Below are 24,578 nucleotides of genomic sequence, written 5' to 3'. Positions count from 1 at the left end.
ATGTTTAACTGAACTGTAATCCGCAGCTTAATTGGATGAACATTGCGCTCACCCTGACTTTGGGGAACCACCCAAATTTGATTCATGAAGGTATTTTCTAAAGCTACTTTAGCATTTGAGGTAGTAGAAAGAATTTTAGATTTCAAGTGGCTGAAACCTGTAAATATTATTCTTGGTGACTGCAGAGAGCTTTTCTTCTTCTTCTTCAGCCCCTGGTTGAACAATGCTGTCATCAGCCCATCCTTCAGGCAACACCAGACATCCCAGTTTGGTGCTCAGCCCCCTAAAGCTTTCAGCAGCCTCTTTTGACCCGAGTAGAAGGAAAAACAGACCTGTTTCCCCAAGAAGCGCTCAAATTTGAGAGTTGGTTCAACACCTAATCAGTCCCTGAAAGCAGTCCTCATGTTTTTATTATGCTTGACTGGAAATGTCTGGTTGTCATGTGTATAATTTTGGCCAGGCTTTAAGACTAAAAACTTTATAGGGATCAAGAGATTAGTTTCATATAAGACCACCCTTGTGTGGCGCCCAAACCTCCTTTTTAAATGACCTCTTCCACTAAAACAGAAAATTAGAGCAAAGTTCAGTCCATATTTGGCCCTTGTCGTCCAAAAAATGCCATTTCCTCACTGTCTCAGCAGCTTCTCTGCAATTCAGTCTGTGAGCCCTGACTCATGACGACACTATCAAACAGTAGGATTTAGGCACAATGTTATTTAATAGAGCAAAGGGCAGTCCAGTTTTTTTTATTTTATTTTTTTTACATTTGTTCAAAATAAGCAGTAACGGCAAGATTGGAATGACAGTCTGATTTTTTTCTGTTGATCTAACATGAGTGGTCCTGCTGAGAAGTAATTTGCCTTCTCTCAAACAGCTACTTCTCTTGTGTGTCAGTGATGTGGTGTCCATAAAAACTGATTGAAAGCTGGCAACGTGGGGGAGCTGAAGGCAGTTTTAATGGAAAATTGTGGTGGTTAGAAGTATGTATCTGGCAAGCAGAACCTGAAATTAACTGCAGTGAAACAGTGAAATGCTGGTAAATTTTGTCTGTGGTTTGTCTGGCAGAACTAGTGGTTTCTCTGGTAAGGAGATACGGGTTTTAACTAGTTATTGTATTATGTTTTGTTTGTTAATCCATCACAGCTGTACACGTTTCCTTTTGGCATCCTTGAGTCTTGTAATCCAGTGGTTTCCTGCTCAGATTTCCTCTCCTGAACATCATGTGAACTGTCTCTTCCATTAATATATGTATGTAATTATACCAAAATCTCAAACTTTTAATATGGACTCATACTGACTGGCATTGATAAAACTGGTTTTATATAGTAGGTGTATGGTTTAGTTCTGTATGAGAGAACTGAGAGCATAAATACACAAGTCCCAGCTCATAAATCAGCTCCCAGCTCGTGATAAAAAGTCTTGTCTTTCCATTTGAACAATGCCCTGTATACCCCCTCATCAGCCAACTCTAACAGCTGAGTCAAACCTGGCAACGCGGCCAAGGGTAAGAGAACCAATTTAATGTGATACCGCGCTTGCCTGAGGAGACTTCTGCCTCCTGACTTCTCCAGGCAACCCTGGATTTGATAACTCTCCCACTGGCAGCAGATATGAAACGTGAACTCTGGCCCAATTTCCTCTCCGCAAATAACACCAACTGGGAAATCGCTTTGCTTTTGATGCATTATTGAGCATAACCTGACTGCAAACCCTCGTGGCAAGAGCTCCAATTTTGGCAGAAGTTTTATCTTTTGTTTCGATATTTTCCTTTTTCTGCATGTGGTTTAGCCGAACATAACAGCAAGACTTGTATGTAATATGTTTCAGATGAACTCAGCACCTGTAAAGTGGGAGATCATTGTCAGAAGTTGTGTCAGTAAAGTCACCTTTTGTCAGCCAGAACCACTGAGAGGAAGTCGGTTTGCCATGTTGGTTGTGGACAAGCAGAAAGAAACCTCAGACGTTTGTCAGTTTTCCTTCAGGATTTTGTGGTCAGAAGAAATAGAAACAAAATACAGGGTTTGTTGTTCAAAAAGCCAGGGTGCTTAAAAAGTGAAGACATGGAGAGTTATAGATGTGAAAACTTGCTGGGTGCAGGCAAGATATCTTCAAAGAAAACTAGGAGACTGTATCATTAATTGTGAAAGCCTCTGTTGCTGTTACTTGGGGTTACATTGGCCAGCTGGAAATGTCACAACATGTATTTCAGCAGTTAACTGTAACAGTTCCTTTCATCCCTTTTTTTCTTCATCTCACTCCTAAAGACATGTTTTTGATGGCAAGATTGTAAACCTGCAGCTCACCCCCCTGCCCCATCCTCTGTGTGTTTTTGGACAAGATTAAGTCTGTTGAAGAGCTTCAAGGCCTTCCAGTGAAGTTTCCAACAGATGATGCAATGTAGATGTAATGGTCTGGAACAAGAAGAGGGGGACAGGCAGCAGTATTATCATTACAACCTTGGCTTGTCTTGTACCCCTGGAGCTCTGAAGTTGAGGGTAACATGGTGTTCATCAGGGTTATGACTGAGGTCTCCCCCTAGTTTATGATTGGAAGGAATTGAGGTTTCAGAAACACGTGTCTTTCATGTTCATTCAGCAGCAGCAGTCAACCACAACTTAAAAAAAAGCTGATTAGGAAGTTAGAGGAGGGTGTGATCAGACCCGACATTTAGACCTTTTAAGATGTTTAGTGTGACAGATTAGGTGACCCTTGTCCTGCCATGGCTTGGCAATGAGACATGTCAGTGCAATGCAATCTGGCAAGAGAGGCCAGAGACGGGCCTGTGGACGGTCAGGAACATCAACAGTAATGGCATCTGAAGTGGCACATTGTAGACACGTAACATTAGGCATGTAGAAACAGAAAAACTATGGACGTGTTAGTCTCTCTGATATGGCCTTGTTTGTGTCTGTTTCTCATTTTTGTCCTCAAAGCACCCCACATCTGCTTGATTGTTGCATTCTGGCTTAACATGGCAGAATGATAGTGGTCCAAAGGATAGGCAGTGCTTTTCTCTATAAAATCCTGAGAAAGTTTCACTTAACAAGTGAAAACAATACTAATTTGACCAAAACCCTTTCAGACACAGTCTCATCATATGTGTATGAAGATTCTCATTCATCCAGGTCATGGTACCTTTCTTTGTTTCATCCCAGAATAACATCTGTGTAATCAGATACAGCATCATGATTATTTCTTACTGTTCAGGACACGTGGCTGTCCATCACAAACTATATTAACAGGTGTTTTGGTTTTTCAGCATTTGTTAGCAATTTGTATGCATTGTCAGTACGAGGCAGAGAGCCTGGAACCAATTTACTTAGAAAGATTTTATTTATGAACACTGTTTCATGAAGGAGTTTGTAAACAGTTTCAATTGGAGATGAAATGCACTCATGATTATGCCGAGCAAAGACAAACAATAAAACAAATGATACAAAGTCAACAACTTCATCTTCTAATCGCTCCAAAATAAAGCAGGACCTGATGTCGCTTTCATTCATGATGAATCGTAACAGAGAGCTTGAAACTTGATCTCCATGAGCAAATCTTGATTATCTGTTTTTTGAGGTACTTTTGTATGCAGAGGATGAAGTCATCATGCTGCCAGTTCATGTCATGGATGGGGAAATTAACTCCACCTCAGATGTTCAGGATGAAAGAACCTGTCAGGGTGCCAGCAGGTACTTGTTGAGGGTTTTTATTGAGGCTAACAGCTATGTGCAATCTCCTCTGTTAAAGGATGACTGTTAGCAAAGGAAGAGGCCAGCCTCTAAATCTGGAAAGCTTTACACCCCTGCAAGAACTTGTACTCTTAGATGCACATGTGCTTGCAGACATGCATCTGTAGATGAACTGATTAGGCCACCTCAACACTGACTGTAAATCAAACTGCTTACTCTGGAGAGCACTGAGACTCTTCATGATTAGAGAGAGGAGGAAGAGGTTGTTGCTTTGTGTGTGTGATTGTGTAGTTTCCAGGAGTAAAGAATAATGGTTTTATTTCCAGTTTGACTGACTGCAGCAGGTTTAGGGTGATGAAACTCATTGCAAAGTTTTACTTAGGAGAAGTTTGGTCAAACTGATATGATCAGTTTTTTTAATGAATGACATTGATAACATGAGATTAGGGCTGGGCGATATGGCCTAAAAATAAAATCTCTGATTTTTTCACAAAAAACTTGAATTACGATTTTTTTCAGATTTTTTTCCTACTTTTTAAAGAAGACAATAAGTACAAATGACAGAGATTATTCAAAACAAGTTTTGCATTTATTTTATCAAAAACTTACAGTAACCCCTATTTCCCTCTGGGAATTAAAGTGCAAGCTGTTCTTTTGTTATCAAAAAGGTGTGTTGGTTGTAGTGGTCTTGTTCCCCCTATCTGTTGATTCCACCTTTTTAAAATGAAGATTTTGAATGAAGAGTCACGTCAAAATCTCTCATCAAGCTAACACAGTGCAAGTTTTTCCTTGAGAAGCTGATAATGTGGAGATACACAGGTCAAAGATGTTCTCTGTGGGGTAATATGGACACAGTGTGAATATGGCAAATAAAATCATGTTAGAAGCTTCTAGCCTTGACTGTAAAAACAGTGCAGATGTTTCCATCATGTGGAGCAGTAAATGGAGCAGACACATCATTGACTTAAGGGGGTCCAGAGGAGCTGGACCATTTCAGTGCTGTGAGAAATGGCAGTCTTGGGATCTTGGCTATGAGGTTGAGACGTGTTGCTGTTTGGCTGTGTTAGTTTTGTGTGTGTGGGTTTTTTTTTTTTGGTTAAACCAAGTTTCTGAAGAGTAGAGAAACATGTGGTATTAACAATGTAACTGTCACTGCCTGATTAAGATTTTATGAAAGGGATAGCACCCGATTAGCTGACCATTATTAAGAGTTAATGGACTACAGGGAGGCCAGATCCCTCTCATACCATGGTCCCCAGGTGAAGCAAAAAAATAAGACCATTAATTTATATTTTCATGCGTTTTGCTATCAAAATCGAAACATAAGCCATAACTCAGTTTCCATGGTGCCACCCGAGCATTTGATGAATACCTGGAACAGTCATTATCATCCCATAAGGGTGTTATGCAATGGAGGCATTGTTCACTCCTCCCGTAAATGGGACCTTAGATATGAACTGGCAGCAGGAGGACCCATTGTCTCAGCTATGAGGCAAAAAGCTAACATTATGCTACCAAGATTCAAAGTCAATATGACTGTGCTTGACAAACAGTAAAAATGAGTACGACTGGTGGAGGCTGGGATCTTTCCTGCTTTTCCTGCATGTTTAAGTTAAAACACCAGATTGCTGGTCTTGAATGTGGTATCAGTCAATGCACTGAATTCAGTTAAATGACAGTCAGATGCTTTAGGCTGGAAACGACATTAAAGCTCCCGAGTGCTCTCAATGAGAGCATCAGCAAGAAAATCCCTCAGTGTATTACTGCCCATTTGTTGTTTTGTGTGTGTGTGTGTGTGTGTGTGTGTGTGTGTGTGTGTGTGTGTGTGTGTGTGTGTGTGTGTGTGTGTGTGTGTGTGTGTGTGTGTGTGAGATATTTCATTCTTCTGGTGTTAACCTTATGCCATTTCTCCCTTTTCTGTTGCTCTTTCTTCAGCTGTATCCCAGTCATCCAAGTTGTCTTGTTCTCCAAATAAGTTGAAGGAAATGTTGAAGTCACTCTTTGTTAGTAGATGTGAGCTTATTGATGTGATGCAATAAATTGTAAACGGAGGCTCCCTGTTGCCATGGTTACTCATTTTAGATACAGGCGGCACATCAATGTAAAACGGCGAGCAGACCGTTTCACTGGGACTACTTAGTAGGTGTCAATTATCAGAAATGAATGGACACCCTGCAGCCAATCAGAATCAAGTATTCACCCAGACCATGGTATGAAAGGTGAATAATAGCTGACAGTCCTTGACGCCAATAAGAACTGTGAATTATATTTCACCTCCTCTCCTCATATCTTGCTCTCTGTATTAACTTCGTAGTTCACTGAATGTGCCATTTGCTTTCTCTTCTTAGTTTCTTTCAGGCTAGACTCAGTGCTTTCTCTTTCTCCCTCTTAATCTCTGCCAACAAGAAAAATCCACTCATTCTGTAAACAACTTACTAAATAAATGCCTGTCCACCTCCAAATGGGTAGTTCTAAAAAGGCTTGGCCTTTGTTTTGGCCGCACTACTTCAAGCACTTGGGAGACAAGAGGAATTTCAAGTTAGAATAACAAGCCAATGAGCTTGACCTGGTTTTGAACTGACAAATGATGCTAACAGCTGCTGAGTGTTCTTCGTTGCTGTAGGACACTGGGGTCAAGGATTGGGGTCATTTCCTCCCCTGGGTGAATCTGGACTACATTTTGACTCAGTTTGGCATCTAATTGACCAATGCATTCTGAGACAGTTGGGATGCAAGAAGACATTGTTCTGTGAATTGCTCAGGGGTTACTTTCAGCAGCATTTTGCTTACAGTGGTAATCTGCACTGTTTTGGCAGCAACTCGAAGGTGTTGAGGAGTAATTGCAGAGTTTTTTCCACTCTACCTCTCAGGAGATCACTTGGCAGTGAAGCAGCATGAAAGTAACAGTGCACTATCAGAAAGAAATGGTAGAGAAAGCTTCACATGGGTAGCAGGTAACAGCTCCTCATTTATTTATTCCAAAAAAATATTTGCTCTTGGTTCCTGAAATACAAAACCGTTCTCTCCCTTGCTCCAAGAGATCTTTTCCTGGAAATGCCTACCTGTGTTTACCGCAGCCAGTGAAAAGTATGTTGTGAAGTCGCTGCCGGCTGAATTACTTTTAACCTTCAGTTTTGGTCCGGTATCAAACACAATAACCCATAATATACATCTGGCCTTTGTATATGCAAAACATTATTGCTTTTCAGATAATGTCAAACTTTTTTAGGACACTTCTTTCGCCCTTGTCTGTGTGACTAGTAGGAGCCTTTTATAGGCACCACTGACTGAAAGTGGCTCGGTAGCACTCTATGAATAGAGTGCATAAATCTACTGAATAAACACCATTTAAAACTTCAAATGAGCACATTGAGTCGAGGTCATCCAGGTCATTCTCATCTGGGTCAGCCAAGCCGGTCAAGACTCTTTGAACAGTGACAGTCAACCGGCGCCTTGGGAGTGGCCACACTTGAGTCAATGAATGGACCGGACTGCAAGCGGATTGGCTGAGGGCCTGCTCTTCAAAATGTAGCTAGCGACTTACACTGCAGAGCCAAAGCAGATGGTATCACTCAGACCCCCCTCCACCTCCACCACCACCACCACCACCACCACCACCACCACCACCACCACCACCACCACCACCACCACCTCCTTCCCTTTGTAGTAACAGTTTGGATAAGCTGCACGAGGATCTACTATGTGATGAATACAAACATGCCAAACCCTCTCGCCTCACATACGTGCCATTCATCACCGCAGAAGAAGGAAAGCGGATCTTTAGGGATTTCTTTATGGATTGAAGAGCTGATACGGATGAAGATGAAAAGGTCACGGTGTGATGTGAAGTTGCAGATGTTGATCTTTCAGTCGCACCTCAGCACATTTGGTACGGTTATGGTTTTTCTTGCTCTGTACCCTTTTTTTTTTTGTTTTCCCGTCTTGGTCTCTTTATTTCTCACTCACACAGTCATCAGTTTTTCCATTCCTTTTCTCCTCCTCCTTTTCTCTTCTGACAGGAGCTGTGACGAATCACAGCCAAATTGCAAGGTCCCAGTAGTTTCATTGATTAAGCGGAAAGAAGCTTTGCAGCTTCCTCTCTTTTGCTTCTTTTAATTGATGATTGATTGTTTCTTTCTCTCTCATCCACATCGATCAATCTCTTCTTTTCTCTATCGTACCCTGGTGATCATTCATCACATTAATTTCAATTGAGAAATCACCCCTTCGTCTTCTTCCCACCTTTTCCGTGAGGAAGTAAAAAAAAGAGGCTTGCACTTTCTCTTCAAAAGTACAGCATTGAAGGCTGGACATAGTGGCGGCAAGCTGCCAAAAACAAGCAGTGTCGGCCCATCATTCCTCTGACACTTTGGTCAGAGTGCAGTTTCTACAGCTGGTTAAACACAGCTTGGGGTAAGCCGAAACAACATGCCGTTTACACGGAGCCCCATGACATCTGACCCCTGTGGACGTCCGCTTTTACCGCCTGCCTCTAGTTGGTTTAATTAACTTGAAGGCAGAGTAAGGGAGAACTGCTTCCAAAACGTTTTTAAACACTGTCACATCACTTTGTATATTAACAGATCCAAATATAATGAGAGGTGGAAAGTAGGAACTACGAGGAAATCTTTATGGAATCAAGCCCTTCTTCGATGTGGCGTTTGCTTGGCATGTTAACATTTAATAATAAGTTTTTGCCACTTCACTTTTATTCAAGGTTCTTCGTGGTGTCCGTTTCCTTACCCCTGCAGTGAACTGGCAGACAGGAGGAAGACTGTTAAGAGTGCAAAACCGGATGTTCTAGAAAGACCAGATTTTGTTGTATTTGGTCCTCTTGTGTCAGTCAGTTGTGTTTATGTTTTTATTTCCTTAAGAATTTCTGCACCAGCATCCCTCTGTAAGCTGCATAAAGTCTCAATCCAACTATTGAGGATTTTCTGTGTATTGATGTGTTCTTGAATCAGCAAACTCCCAAGTTGGTGTGACGACTTTTTGGTAACATTAGATCTCCCGTAGCTGCTTTTGGCTTGCCTCACCAGACCAGTATGTTTTAACTGTAGTGAATGCCAGTTAAGTTAAAATGTCGCTCGCATGATCTGTGTTTTGTAAGTAGAATAAGTACATTAGGAAACAGTTAATAAGTGGGCTAAGGACATGATGGAGCTATAGTGTTACAGATATTTCTCTTTACCTGTGTACCTAAGCAGTGACCAGCACATTTTTGTGTAAGGGTTCATTCACCAAACAACTGCATGTAACTCTGATATTGTGCTGAAATGAGACTTTATGCAGTTTAAATGAAAAATTAAGAGAAAACGCTGAAAATATTCCGCCTCATAGAGGTGATACTGTTCTCTTGCCGATGCTGCCAAGTTGGTGCCTCATATTAAGATGGAAGATAAGAATCCTGTAAAAGCAGGGAGCTGGAGGCTCTGTGTGTGAGAGAGACACACACACACACACACACACACACACACACACACACACACACACACACACACACACACACACACACACACACACGCAGGCAGGCAGACAGGAGGAATACTTGGCTCCACTGACCTAATGGACCAAACTATTTGGCCTTTGGCGCTCTGCAGCCTTGGACCTGCCAGCTTGTGCGGGCTCGGAGAAAAAAGACCCTTATCAGTGACCTCAGTCTTGTCCGCTGTTAGCTTATATGGGCACACTCCAGAGCTTTGAATCACTGGTCCAGACGCGCACCAAAACAACTTTAAATCTGCAGAGACAGGTTCCCGTATTACTGAGTCACATAGATTCCTGAAGTCATTGCTAACATTGTCATTGTTAACAAGGAAAGGATGCTTTGAGGGTGACAAACATGGGAGTATGATTGTTATAGCAGGTGGAATATAAAGCTGTTCTGTTATTAATGCCCAGTCTGCACCAAAGAATTTCTAAACAGTACCCACTCATGCGCACTTCTAAATTATTTTTAAAAACAGTTAAGCATCATCAACATAAATCTTGACACTACTAGTCTGTCCTGCCCTGCAATGACCTCCACACTTCGGGATGTGACCCCGTCCTCCTGGAAGCTACAATTACACTGTTGTCATTAGGCAGCCATTATGTGCTGCTCTTCCACGGTCTGCTGGAGTCGTCACACAGAGACCTTTGACCCTGTGTGAAACCTACAACAGTGCTGCCATTAAACCACAGTGCGGTGTCAGCCAGTCTTTCTTGGCAGACTTCTAATGTTTTTCCAAGACATAATCAGAACTAAAATATTTGTGATGTCAAATTACAGCTATTTGGGGGCACACAATAACTAAAGATTAATAATTTTGATCCTATCTTGCTCTGATAAGTTGGATTACTTTGTTCTCAGTGTATATTTCCATTTGGTGCATACTAAGTAATGTGTACATACACTGTTTTACTGAACTTCACATCATCTATAAAGTGTTTGCATTAGCACAAAACTGCAAGTGACCCTTCTTTCACCGAAGAGAAAGGTAATCAATCAGCAAATTTGCACCAAAAGTCGGCGTATTTCAGTCAAAGTTCCCCTGTGTACATTATCACACATTAAATGGACTGTAGTCTGTAAGACCACCGGCCGAGAAGAAGCTGGTCCGACTCACTGAGAAACAGTCAGCCCTGCTCCCCAAGATGAATGTTGGATTAAAAACAAGAATGTGCTCCGCTTACCGCTCAGCCCCTTTTACCCCGGTCCAGACCTCACTTTACCTGTCACACATAAGGCTCCCGTTGTGTGTGGATGTGTAGTGCAGTGTGAAAGAGGTATAGAAACAGAGACCTTTTTAAAGCTGCATTAAGCAAAATTTCTATGCAGTAATACACTCATTGTTGCAGCTTGTGTGATCTCCATCGGTCATATTTCCCCATATAAAATAAAATCTTGGTTTAGGATTTGGCTACTGGCAGAAAATCGTCCAGAAAAAATTTGCAATAAGAAGGAAATCCAAAGCACTATATCCACTCTGCAGTAACACTTCCTCTGTATGTTGTTCGTATATTTCTTCCATCCATCCAGCTAGTCAGCTACAAAGGGTGCTTTCTGATCCCAACCACGTCATCCGATGCATGGGGGCCACCGTCCAATAATGCCAACAAAACTACATCATTGGCAAAAAGTATATGCAGTGCTGGGATCCCTAAAATGCATATTTCTAAACTGTGCCAACAGTTCTGTCCATGAAAACAACGAACAGAATCGGTGAGAAGGCCCTCAATCTGTGCAATAATAACTTCATCTCCTCACATCTGGGAGTCTCGCTTGGTGGTTTCAGTGCTGCAGCTGGCATCAATAAGGATGAGATAGTGTGCACTACCTCATTCTGCTGCGGTTGGCACAGCGAGTCATTTATTGGAGCACAAATTGGCAAATCAGAGCTGGATCAGTTTCACTTGTTCAACAACAACACAACGAGGTGTGTCCGTTTGGGCCACAGTTACAATGTGGTTCTCACTTTATTTCCAGGCATCGTCTGACAAACTGTGGCAAGTGCAACAAATGTGAAAGCGTCAGTAGGAGTCAGTCCTTTTGCAGACGGTGAGGAGTGCGGTTGTCTCTGCACTCTTTACATATGCACAGGCTAGAAAAACAGTATTGTTCTCACTCGACAGATACAGTTACTGCAGTGTTTTCAGTCTAGAAATGTTGTTCTGAGAATTTTCCTGGATGCTTTTTGAAGATACTAACCACAGAGATTTGTATAATTTATTAGTCTGCAGCCAAAGCCACTTAACATTAGCTCTCCATCCAGCTTATCGCTTTGTCCCTGCAGGATCAGGTATTATTTGTACTGGTTTGGCTACCGTGGAATTTCCCTGAAAACATTTGGTGTTTAGGATTCGTTTCCCTTTACCCGCCGAGGTAATTGCTTTTTCTTTTATTTATTTATTTTTTCCACCATGGGAACTAATTGCTCTTGTCTGAATAATCAGCCCCCAGCATATTGCTGAGGTTGCCCTTTTTCCCCAGTGGGGACCAGATCTCTGCACAGGGGTTAACTGGGGACATGGGCAGAGTTTTGGTTGAGTCAGTCTTGGCACTGGAACTTTGCAGAGCAGAGCTTTGAGTCTGGAGCACAGTGTGTCACGGAAAACCGATTGCTTATGAAATGCTGCAGATAGAATTTGGATACGATCGGTGGTGATGTTGTTGGTAACGGCAAGTTATTGCAGACAAGATTTTATTTTTCTTCTCCAGTCAGTAAACGTTGCACACCGCTGTGGTTCATGTTCTCAGCAGCTAGACTGCTTTGTTTATATGAGCAACCATTAAGAATGAATTGGGAGCACACCTACTCAGCGTTGACTGATGGCTGTGGCATGCAACAATGGAAAGAGGCTGTTGTGAAATGTATTTTTAAACACACTTCTGTCATTTGAAAGTTCCCAAATGTTATGATCTCATGAAGTTTGAGCAGGAAATAACTCGAAAACTCTCTCATGGCCGGAGGACTGTTTGTTTTTTTTAACTGCCATTGCCCTGATAAGCATGGTGAAATGTAGATAGCTTAGAAAGAGAGGGAGCTAGAGACATATTTATCCAAATATGAATTAAAATACCTGTGGAAATACGCTTGGCTCTGCCCCAGCAGTGAGGATGGTAAGGTTTGAAAAGGCTTATTCTCATTCCTGTAAACCATCTGGTTCATCTCACAAGCAGTTGAAATTTAAATTGCTGTAGAAGCTGTTTCCATTTTATGGGATAATCAGCTGTGCTGTGTTGTGTTGATGGCTTGTTGCAAGGCTATTAGAGCATTATCTCATGTTGGCTCTATTGTAGAAAATGTCCTACTATATGAAGACTGCTGGTGCCAACTGTTTGCACTCCATGGTGTGACAGAAACAAGCACATTCAATATTATACAATTTACTCTATGTAATGGTCTTGGGTATGAATTGAACTTTATTCCAAAGGTTTTTTAGAGGTCTTGGTTCAAAGGAACCTGCGTCTTTTCACATTAAGTGAGCTTCCTGACTGGTCTGACATTTTCTGGATTCAACCAAATAAAGAACAAGCCTCTTTTATACTTCTGCTATACATTAAAGCTGCACTATGTAATTTCCCACTGTGGAAAGCCCACATGGCAGCTCCACATATCTGTTTGCATTTCCGAGCATATGAAGGACTCCATTGTAACTGTGCTTCCTAAGGACTAAATAAGTGTATCTAGGGCAAATTTACAGTTCCCTGTTCCCCAAACTGTGATTTAGGCTTGAAGCTGCACATTAAATGATAAAAAAAACAAAACAAAACATATTACTTGTATCTAGCTGTGCAGATGGTTTTGGTTTTGAGATGCACAAACTGACAGCAGTTTTCATAGACTCTTTTTTCCTGTGAAAAGTATTCGCCGTGAGCTCTGTTGATCATTCACACTGATTCTGAAAAAAGACTCATTGCTTCTTTTCAGCGCATCACAGACAAAGCTCTGTTCACCTCCATCGCATAGCAGTGGAGGCAGAAAGAAACATACGTCTCAAACATGAACAAAGAACACGAACACCAAAGCGATCTCCATGGCTACCACTAGAAAGAAGTGAGAAAATGTGTTTTCTTATTATGTGGGTGAACTCACCGTTGCAACAGTAGGATAGATTTTCCCATACAAATCATCCCGAACTCATCTCCACAGTAGTTGCCTCCATGTGTGGTTCATATGTTTCAGTTGCAGTGGTAAGGTGCTTGCAACACCAAGTAATCCATTTTTCCCACTGGGTTCAATAAATTGATGCAATATCAACCACAAACTGCCTGTTTTGGATCAGACTTCTCTGAAAAGCTTCATCAAATTGAACAAATATGGTAGCTTGCTGACTTTGAGACATTCTTGATGTGTTAGACTGTCTCTTTCTGTGCACATGGCGGGCGCACACGCCTTGTCCTCCTATCTGAGCATGACTATCACATTCCTGACATACAGGAGTCACATATGCAGGTGCTCCCTCATTCCTAACATACATAAGTCTCACATTTCTCCTTGAACATGACAGTCACATTCCCATGATGCATTTTTTTTTGCACTAATGAAACCAGAGAATGAGGCGGTGGGACCTGACTATAGGCAAGGCAGCTTTATTTATACAGCACAGTTCAAACGCAGACTGTATTAATCAGTGGATTCGGGGTGAATGTGGGCTTCACTTCCTTCCTTGTTTACATAACTGACAATGTAAATATACTCTGCCACACTTGTTAGTGTGTATATAAATCCATAGAGTTCAGAAAGATTGTAAAAATATATGTTTTAAGAGTGAGAATTAGATTTACTTGCACCAATAGTAGAATCCTGCCCCCTTACTGTGATGGACGAATAATATTTTTATTGTTTAAGCAACGTGTGACTTACCAAGGCCCCCCTGAAGTCAAGAAACATATTATTACTGGAGCACTTGAAGTCTGTTTCTTCCTACGCTAACACAAACAAGCTTAATCTCTGCCGTCGGATATGCGTACAAGTGAAAGAAATGCCTTTTGTTTCTGACATCACCCTAAACAAGAGCCATTCATGGCTGAGCTAAGCGCCATGAGGCTTTGATCACAGCGAGAGCGTTAACACTTAAATCTGCCCTCCTCTTCTTAATGACTGTGCTGACTTGGTGCTTTAGCTGGACGCTAACAGAGCAGCTTTGTGCTAAATGGGAGGCCTGTAGCCTCACCTGGTCACACGCATGCTCGTGTGTGTTCTTAAGCTAAATACACGGGCTGTGTGGTCTTAGCGATTTACCTAGACCTTGCTGCTTTTCAGTACAACTCACAGCTGACGTCACCTCTGCTCTGTCAGTCAAACACGGTGAGCCGCTGAACGAAAGGATGTGAGATATTTTGTCTAGCTGCTCTTTGGAGTTAATCTGCAGTTGAATGGAACAGGAAAGAACTGCCTCTCAGAGTCTAATTATTTAAACATATTTAAACCAGTTATTTATTGAAACTTGGTCAAACCCTCAGATTTGAGGTGGAAACCTGTTTATTTGCAGTAAGCCCATTTTTAAAGCCCATACCTGGAGTTTTGTATGTTTTAGCCTTTTAACTATAAACCAAGTCTGCTGAACAATACTTTTAATTGCTTCCCAGTGATGATTTATTTCCTGTCGGCAAAGCAGCCATTAGATTTAATCAAATTCACATGAATTTTTGTTGTGTTTGTTTTTGTGAAAATCAAGTTATTGTTGCCTGGTACTGCAATTGTTAGCAGGTGCAGCTGGCAGTAAGTAACCTTTTATGCAAGAAATGAACAAATTCACATTATTATGAAATCAGTGTTTCTATTTTATTTGTTGTCTTGGTTTAATTTTCTCCACCGTAGCTCTTTATTACAATCTTTTATGTCGAGCCGACTCTCAAAACACCGTTATGACATTGGTGTTGTTTGGCGGATTCAAAGTTCATGTCAATCAAAGTCTGGGAACAAACGGGGGTTAAAATGATGACACAGTGAGGTGGGCCCTGGAGAGAGAGTAGTGTGTTTGAAAGATGTGGTGTGACCGCAGCCACAGAGGATTTGCTGTGTAACAGTGAGGTTTTGCATGTCTAAACACTTGGATGGAGTTTACGAGCGATTGGTCTTGTATTTCTCTGCTGAAACAAAGTGTGCACATGCGGCAGCACGCGTGGTGCAGAGCGTGCTCCTGTCCGAGTCCATGAGGTGATTGAGCTTTGATTAGATTGCATTTACTCGGTTTCTTACTAGACGTGGCAGCTCATTACAAACTGCTGCGGACTGACCGACAGCTGAGTGACTTTGGCCAGCACCATTTAGAGCTGTCCAAATGCTGTGTCCATCATCACCACATTATTATGTGGTTTCTTTCTGATCAAGCCCTAATACTCTATCTTTCCATCTTAGCCAAGTCCATGTAGAAAACACACATACTAAACGTAGAACTGAAGCAGAACTGCTATACAGAGCAACTGATTTTGTCTGACAGTTATAGTCATACATTTGACAAGGACACAAGATCCCTATGTGTCCAAATATGAAAATCTCCTGCTGTCAGTAACATTGAGACACTCAGAGGACACTGTCTTGCAAAGTATTTGTGCATTATTGTGTGTTTGTGTGTTTTACTAAAGCGTTTTCCCCATCTGCCGTCCGTTATATTAAAACTGCATTTTGTTCATCTGAACACTCGTGCAGTGAGTGCTGCTGTGTTTGGTTTCACCTGTTTTCAATCACACTGAGCCACAGTTGTACTATTGTACAGTTGAACTTTGTATTAACCTGCAGATGTTGTGCTGTCAGTCATTTTATTAAGAAGGGCTTTTTCTTACCGAGTGAGTGAGGCCGCTCCTTTTTGACATGGCAGTCTCTCAAGTGGTGCTTAAGAGTAAAGTCCTGCACTTTTTGCCATTCATAACAGTTTGCCATCATAGTGTGTCACATGGGCACTTCGTCAGTCAGAGAGACACACTCCCAAAACCCACTGGTCCATTTAAGAAACATTTAAGCCCTGAGGAGGCAGCAGTGTTTGGATCATTTTGCTCATTTGCAAATGCAGCAGGCATGCAGACACTCACACCGTGCTCATTCACGGGATGTCAGATACCAGCGTTTGCTCGAACTCCTCAGCATCTCATACAAATGCACAAAGTTGGTACCCTTTGTCGTACTGGGACGCACTGGGTTTTAACTAACTTCAATGTAAACCCATCCACAGCAATTTTAGATGCTCAGAGCAAGGTGAGGTTTCATCATTTGAAACCAGAAGTCAACCTTGACTTGACTCACATATGTTAAGGGACATGACAGAAAGACTGGTTTTTGACAACCTCGGTATGAGAACTGGTTGCAACAATAGATAACCTGTAATCAGACACACACCCTCACACACATACAGTACACTTAACCTGTCTACTTAAATGCTCTCTTTTTTGTGAGAACACTGCAGGGACTAGTCATCCATAATTGGAGTGCCATCATTTGCATTTTTCTGTTGCTTTATTTTAATAGAAAGAAATACTTTCTCTTTGTTTCTGAGCTACTGAGACTGAAATCTGTGACTGTAGAAAACAGGAGGTTTGAATCATTTCCTTTGCATTCAGTGCTACCAGCTAACATTACACTAAAATTCAAAATACTCTTTATAGTGCTAGATACTGAACCTAGTAATTACAAAAATGTTTTGTTTCCAATAAATAGCTTGCTTTCTCTGCTTTCACTCAACATCATATCCTTTTGTTTGGGAGCACTGTAAGCATGTACTGAAAGATTAAATGCGATGTCACGATGTGTCAACCCTAAAATTATAAGTTAACTCATCTCCATGTGTTTTGCTGGCCAGTTGTCCAACATATATCCTCTTCCAGAGAGAAGGGAGTTCACCTTAGAAAAACCAGTGTTATTCCTTTATGACTCAGAGATTTGATCTCATGGCAGCATCTTGTGCTTGATGTATACACCTTGAAGTTATTACTGCAAAGGGGACATATACTGTGTCTCGTGAGCCTTCCTCAATCCCCTCTGCTGTCTTTCTCTTACCCCGTTCCAGTGCAGGTGGTGCTCACTCTCAGCCAAGCCTGATTACACTGTCACACCCTGACCCAAATTACACACAAGTTTCTCACAGCTGACAGCATCTTGCGCTGGGATGTTTTACATTTTCGCTGCTCTGCTTTTATTATTCACAGTATTCTGAACACGAGAGGCCAGGATCAGCTGTTTGCTCACAAGTATGGGATGATGCATGACACAGGACGAATAATGTTTCGCTCAAAGCTCTTGTGGGTTCCTGTTGCATCATGAGAACTCGAGCGAGTGCGGAGAGTGTGTCTCAGTTTCCATGGCGGTCTGTCCAGCTGTTCAGCCTCTGACCCAGCAGAGGAACATCTGCAGTGATGTCACTTTCGGGCAAAGACAGAGCGAGGTGACAGGCTTAGCTGTGGGACTGCTGGCCGACACACTTTGGCAGGACTTCGCCACAGAGAAGATCCGGAGTGGCGTCCAAGTCGACTGGCGAGGCAGCCAACCAGCTAATCAACATTTTCTGATTCTAGGCTTCTCTGGAATCAGAAATGGGTCAAAGAATATTTGGAAACTATTTCTGGGAGGAGTGTTTGAACAAAGGCAGCTCGAAACTACAATCCAACTCGGTTACAGTATTCAGCTACAGTACAGTGGAGGTTGTACAGCAGCGTAGTGTGGGTTGCTCTTTATTGTTATTTCTTAATTGCTGCAGGCCGTCTGGTTTCCAATCCAATTAATGCATGGGGAAAGAAGTGTGCCTCTCTTCCTGTGGGGAGCCTAACTGACCACACACACACTCATGGAAGTCTTTAATGTCTGCACTCTCCATCTCAGTCTGTCTCTCCTTTCCCCTCTCTTTTTGTCTTTGTCGCTCCTTCACACACAGACGTACACACACACGGCACGCGGTAAGCCTAATTTACAGGAGCTGCCACCGCGCAGAACGTGTGTATTAGTCTAACCTAATGCCTTCCAGATGCCCAGCCTCTATACCCCGCTGCCCATAGGCTCTAAAAGAACAGACGATTGTTCCAGGGGTCTTCCCACTAAGGAGAACCAGGTGCAGAGTGAGTGTGCAGGAGTGTGTCTGATGGAGAGAAAGGGATGTTGTGGTAGGTGGGCATTCACAAAGTGCTTGCGTGCCGGTGGGAGAGAGAATAAGAGCCCATGCTGGTTGTCTGGCATGCTTATGAATATGTGTGTGTGCAGTCGAGTGCATTCAGCCGTGCGTACAGTAATGGCGAGTTTACAGAATGAGATGATGATGAAGGGTGGGGGCTTCTGATGGATAGATGCCCCTTCTCACCCTCTTGGCAGACTTTATGGGGTGTGTCTGACATTTTGTCTTTAAAATGTCTAAAGACAATGATGGATGCAAGCAAGAATGGGTGCCTCCCAGACTCTCAGACCAGATCTCACAGTGGGTTTGAACTCCAAGGTCGAATTACTTTGAATTTTTTTTCCAGTGTAGTAGGAAATGATAAATTATAAGATGACTACAACTCCCACACTGTCTGTGCTGTGGAATGTTTCCATTTCTAAGATATCAGTCCTGTGACCCATGGCTGGATTAACCCACTAGGGGGCTCCAGTGCAAAAATGAGCTGTGGACCACCACGGGCCCCACTCCCCTCTGTGGATTGTGTAGCCTGTCACCTTCAGGTACCCGTCAAACCCTGAGCACACAGCATGCTACACATGGCAGCTTCATTATGTTTTGTCTAGCCACAGATGCCAACTGGTGCTCCTACTTAACTGACTGCAGGTTTGCTGTGTGTCAAATCAGTTGATGGTAATTCAATTAAACACAAACTTATCATGTAGCGTATACCATTTTAAAAGACAAAAGTGATTAAAAATGGCCCTAATTTGAGGTAATAATGAACAACTTTGAGGGCTTTATCGTTTTGACATTGTGTTTTAGTGTCCTTTGCACTGTGAATTTGCCACAGACTGACAGGTTGCACATGTGGGGCTTTTGCAGCTCCTTGACAGCACCTTTTCTCTGACCTTTGCAAAGTGCAAGCCATATAACCACCTTTTTATACTGGCCGATAGTAAAGTACTGTAGTGTGATTAGAAAAAAGTGCCCAATTGTTCAGATAATCCATCATTCAGAGAGCACTGGATTTTCACTTGACTTGAGAAGACGGCCAAAGGGGAGACCTGGCTGCAGGTGCTCCTGCTCAGAGGAACACGATCCGTCATACCTCGTTAAGAAACTAATTGCAAGTGCACGAGATGCCAAATTCTGCACCAGTGAGGTTCATTTTAACCCTTAATACCATGTTGTGTCCATGTTGCAGCAGTCTGTGTTCTTGTGCCCCACTGTGTCAGTTTATTTCTGATGAAGGTGTAAGTGGACCGATGATGCACTCTGTTACCCTCCACTCATGTGGTTTCCACCTCCATGCTTGTTTCTCCGCAGAGCGAGGTTCTCAGGGGGCTTTGGACCTGACGGAGTTGATCGGCGTCCCCCTTCCTCCCTCTGTTTCCTTTGTTACGGGTTTCGAGGGTTACCCGGCCTACAGCTTCGGCCCAGACGCCAACGTGGGCCGCCTCACAAAGTCATTCATCCCTGACCCGTTCTACCATGACTTTGCTGTCACAGTTACAGCTAAACCTACCACAAGGCGCGGTGGTGTGCTGTTTGCCATCACAGATGCTTACCAAAAGGTGGGTGACTTCAGTCTTTTTAACTCCACTCTTCTGTATTTTTTGATTTTAAGTAAAACAAAGTAAGTAAAACAATCTTCTACATCTCTTTTTTTTCTTTGCTAGATTGTACACTTGGGTATAGCGTTGTCCGAGGTCGAGGACGGTTCCCAGAGAGTCATCTTGTACTACACCGACCCAGGAACAAGAGGCGGGACCCAGGAAGCAGCTTCCTTCAAAATGGGAGACCTGACCGGGAGATGGGCAAGGTTTACCCTGACTGTACAGGGGGCAGAGGTGGGTGTGCTGTGCTAATGTACTCATTGGACATCAATAGAGGTCTGTGGAACAGAGGAATAAGATATATCAGGCTTTGTCTACACACAGGACTTTTTAGGTTAAATTCAGAGTTGGTCTTGTGTTTTATGCAGCCCTTTTTATGTTTTCAAAATCATGAGTGTAAAATAGGCTCCATACGGCACTTTTATCTTTCACAGATGTTTGTTTAATATGCGAGGATGTTGTCATAAAATGAACGTGTATTTCTGTATATATAACAGCAGTGAATAACACAGACGTTCTTTTTGTTTTTGCTATTGATTTGTGGAAGTAAGTACGTATGTGTGTTTGTTCTTGTCACTCAGGTGCGTCTCTACATGGACTGTGAGGAATACCACCGCGTTGCCTTCACCAGGAGCCCTCAGCCTCTGACCTTCGAGGCCAGCTCGGGGATCTTCGTGGGGAACGCCGGGGGCACGGGCCTGGCGAGGTTTGTGGTGAGTCTGGAATGGACTGGATTTATTGTCATGTGTTTGCACATAACTCCTCCGTCCGTGTACTCATCATCTCTTGCAACATGAGCGCCTCAGGACTTTCCTGTGCGAGAGCCGCATTTCTATGTAGTTAATTCCTCATTCCTAATGTCAACGGATTTGGATCGGTGGGTTGACAACAGATGTCAAATCCACTTCTAGTTGCAGAAACAAACGTGGCGTTTGGGCGGTTGCCGATTTCACATTTGAGACATGAACACGATCGTCGTAGTTGGCAGCTTTATGACCACCACAGGAGACAAGGAATGAATGACCACATGTGTTTATGAGCACTGCTTTATCCTGCGAGAGCTCATAAATGACAAGCTGTATATGATTTACATTTCTGGAATACAGCTGATCTCTCATCTTGAACGACTTACGCTGAGCGCAACTGGGAGTGCAAACGCCAGTTCTTTAATTACACCAAATAGGATCAAACAATGGTACGGATGCAGGAGTGGAGGTTCCAATACGATGCAAATGCTGTTAAAAATACCCCCCGAGTGGTTATAATGAGGGTTTGTGACAGAGAGGTGCTGACTAATCAGATCCAGGAGAAGAGGTAGTAACACATGCAGCGATGTGTTCTCCTCTCTGTGCTCTTGTAAAAGTAAAATAAACTTGTAAATGCTTCAGCACTTTCCTCCAAATCATCTATGATTAATGCAAGAAAAAGCCTGTGCCAGTGTCAAAGGGAGAATGATGCAGGGGAAATAGTTCAGTGTAAAAGGAATAATATTCAGTGATCTGCTGTATGTATGAGATAAGTGAGTAAAGTTGATGTTTAACTGAGCCAACATATGTTTTCACTCTTATCAAGATGAAACTTGGCCAAACTGTAGTGAGAATATGAAATTTTAATCTGAGCTAAGCCCATATTATGAATCAGCTGTATGGCCGGTGGCTAAACAAGAAAAATACACGACCTCTGACCTTCAAAACAAAAACCAGCCCTCGTCTATGCTGCATTTTGCAACCTCTGTCCTCTGCTTCTCGTCTGATTTGTAGTTGCGTAAGTTCATGTGACGGACCAACTGCAAGATGTTTCATGTCCAGGACAGTGGAAAGAAGTTCTTATAGCCAAGTAGCTTTTTTTCCCTCATTAAGATTTTATTGGAGGAATCTGAGGAGACGTTCAAAGAAATCCAGTGAGCCAGGGAGAGAGAAAATGTGTTGATTCAGGATTTTTTGGGTCTCAGAGGGGAGCCCATTTTGTTGCTGGAACAATTTCTCAAACAGGTTTTGCTACCTACTGTGGCTTAAAACCAGCTCTGCCGCGGAAATTTACACAGTGACGAGCTCGAGTTTCATTTCAGACCTAAATCACTTTGTTATTTAGCATCCTGTCAAAGCCTCATAAGAACATAATAATTTTTGTTGTATCCTCGCTAAAATACCAATTTATACGAATTAAACATCTGGGAGAAACCTTGACTGTGCTAAATTTGGAAAGAGCAAGGCTGGCTGTGTCCAGTCACGCTAAGCTAATAAAGCTAATCACCTGTTGAGTATAGCCCCATATTTAGCATACAGGTATGAATGATATCGGTCTCTTTCAAGCAAGTAAAGTTTTTCCCAGAAAGTATTCTTTAAATATTAGAGCTTACGATTTACTGCATCCCCTTTAAGGGATATAACAGCAGAAAATCATGCTGCCCAAACCCTATGAGGCCATCATAAGCTGTCCAACATCAGCCCAAGGGCCTTTAAAAGCTTTTTGTTCCACCTCTTACCAATAAGCCTTCTCCTCGCTCTCTCCTCCCCGCTCAGACAAAGAGGAGCAGTAGTGACCGTCTGTTTCCAGCTGTTCAGTGTTTGAACTGGCAGCTCCGTCAGAGATCCTCCATCTCCTTGCAGGGAGAGCAGCAACAGCCGCGCAGCAGCAGTAGCTCTCTGCAGTAGTACACTCACACACAGCTTCATGTGAACCAGCAGACTTAAATATTTTGCTGTCCTTATTAATAAAACACACCCTGTGCAGGGTGTCGGAAGATGCTCATGTGTGGTGGACATCATCTGTACACGAGTGAGAACGAGACAGAAAATCAATAAGAAACAGTACGTGCAGCTTTCTGATTGTCCCTGAGCAACTGAGTGTGTTTTCTTACTCATAACATTGAAGAAAAACACTGTCAGGTATGTTTATGTTCAGGTTATGTGCATGTGGGCTGAGTGTTTCATGCCACATATTTCCAATAAGAATGCAGCTTTTGAGTGACATCACTGAACCTCCAACAAGTGGCACTGTCCTGTTAAAGGTGCAGAATTTGCTCTTCATGCCTGTGTTTTGACTGTTTTGCAGAGTTGAACAGCTAAAATATGCTGAGGTCTGTTACTCCTAACAGTGCTAAAATCACTCTCTGCTCTACAAGTCATGGTACATTTTGTTCTAATCAAATTGGTGCCACCTTGTGGCAAAAAGAGGCTCTCAGCACATGATCTGCTACAGCCTGTTGCTGATTCTTATGTTCTGTGACATTTGTATGCATCAGTTTCTTTAAAATCATTTAAAAGTGGGCTCACACACACAGACACACACACTCAGCTAGCAGCAGCTGAAGTGACCTCGTCTCTGTTGCTTTGGCAACAACACGTTCCTCAACGTGGCGAGTGCCAGAGCCTGCAGACACTGAACAATACCTTAGAAGCACTTAACCTTTTTCTTTGCCATCCCTGACATCTGAAGACTCCAGAGAACCCGTCTTTGGACACCGAGCAGACTGCAAAATATACACAAACAGCTGACTAACATCAGCCACAGCTCTGAAATGTTCTAACTTACATCAGGAGCTCCTCCTCTGAACTGCTGCACAGTTTGACTGGAGAAGTCTCAACCAGAGATATAGACAGTGATTTATAGTCATTGCAACTATTCACAATGTGTCACCTAAGAATTAAGCTATGTTATCAGAAACATAATGACCAGCAGTGAATAAACAGGCCATTTTTGAACACCCTATCGGTTAACATGGCTTCAGAGTCCAGATCGGTCAGACCTCACACGGTGCAGGGTCACCTCAGTTCTCCCACAGAGCTCACCAATTTCGGACCAGTAAGCCTAAACACCAAACACAGCCAGCAGTGTGGCTCCATTGTGTTGTCTCATGTCCAGAAACAGATGCTCGACTGTGGTAAACCTTCCAACAGATTAACACGAGCCATGTTTATCGAACAGGGCGGCCCTGTAGCAGTGAAAACCCACTCCACACCTGGTGACCTGAACCTGCTGATTAGCATCACAGGTGGAATGACTGTGTAAGTCAAAACAGTGTGTGAAGCACACAACTACTACGACTACATTAAGCCAGTGTGGATAATAATAATAATAATACTAATAATGATTCTTAACCAAAAATGATGTCCTGAATCTAAAATAAACAGCTGACATTGTCCACAGATGGAAGGTCACTCCTGTCTGTGGAAGCCACAGTGTGATCTCACTCTCCAATGCAAGTGGCTGTATGACCTTTTAAAGATCTCCTGTTTGCCTTCACTGCGCGCATGGTTGCACGCCGGCGTGTCTGTTTTGACTTATGCGGCCACGTTTGGACGCAGTTGTGTGTGTAAATGTGTCACAGCCTGGCGCTGACGCGTCCTCCCGCTGCCGTCAGGTGTTTACCTTCACAGAGCTCAAAAGTCAGACAAACTGACCAGCTGAGTCATTCGACCACGCTGTTGTGGCTCACTTTATGGGGGAACTGGCATATTAAAACATTTGAGAGGAGTGGAAACGTTTGCATGGCGCGCTCTTTGTTTATTTCAGATGTGTTGTTTACTGCACCAACAGATGTCTCTGATTTGGTTGCTACCCCGACTCATATCCACCCAGTCTTTGTCGTGCTCTCTGTTCCTTCCCTCCCTTTCCAATTCTCGCTCCTTCAGCACCATTAAATTTCACAGGCCGTTCTCCATTCCATTAAAAACAGGTGTTTGTCCCCTGGCCTGAACTCAATATCAATAAA

At 42.7% G+C, this 24,578-nt stretch overlaps 2 protein-coding genes across 2 annotated transcripts in view; both read left to right on the top strand.

Moving 5' to 3' along the window:
* LOC139346824 (collagen alpha-1(XVIII) chain-like) overlaps window positions 1-24,578 on the top strand; it is a 52,415-nt gene that overhangs the window by 10,689 nt on the left and 17,148 nt on the right. The window contains exons 3-5 of the mRNA XM_070986139.1: window positions 19,575-19,822; window positions 19,928-20,098; window positions 20,446-20,577. Coding sequence (XP_070842240.1) covers window positions 19,575-19,822; window positions 19,928-20,098; window positions 20,446-20,577 — 551 coding nt within the window. The remainder of the gene's footprint in view (window positions 1-19,574; window positions 19,823-19,927; window positions 20,099-20,445; window positions 20,578-24,578) is intronic.
* ggh (gamma-glutamyl hydrolase (conjugase, folylpolygammaglutamyl hydrolase)) overlaps window positions 10,192-24,578 on the top strand; it is a 37,781-nt gene continuing 23,394 nt past the window's right edge. The window contains exon 1 of the mRNA XM_070986137.1: window positions 10,192-10,196. The gene's annotated coding sequence lies outside the window, so the exon portion shown is untranslated. The remainder of the gene's footprint in view (window positions 10,197-24,578) is intronic.

Source organism: Chaetodon trifascialis, chromosome 18 (assembly GCF_039877785.1).
Source record: "Chaetodon trifascialis isolate fChaTrf1 chromosome 18, fChaTrf1.hap1, whole genome shotgun sequence".
In the NCBI taxonomy this organism is placed as follows: Eukaryota; Metazoa; Chordata; class Actinopteri; order Chaetodontiformes; family Chaetodontidae; genus Chaetodon; species Chaetodon trifascialis.
The sequence above is the reverse complement of the archived record's forward strand: the minus strand, read 5'-3'. Positions and strand labels throughout refer to the sequence as shown.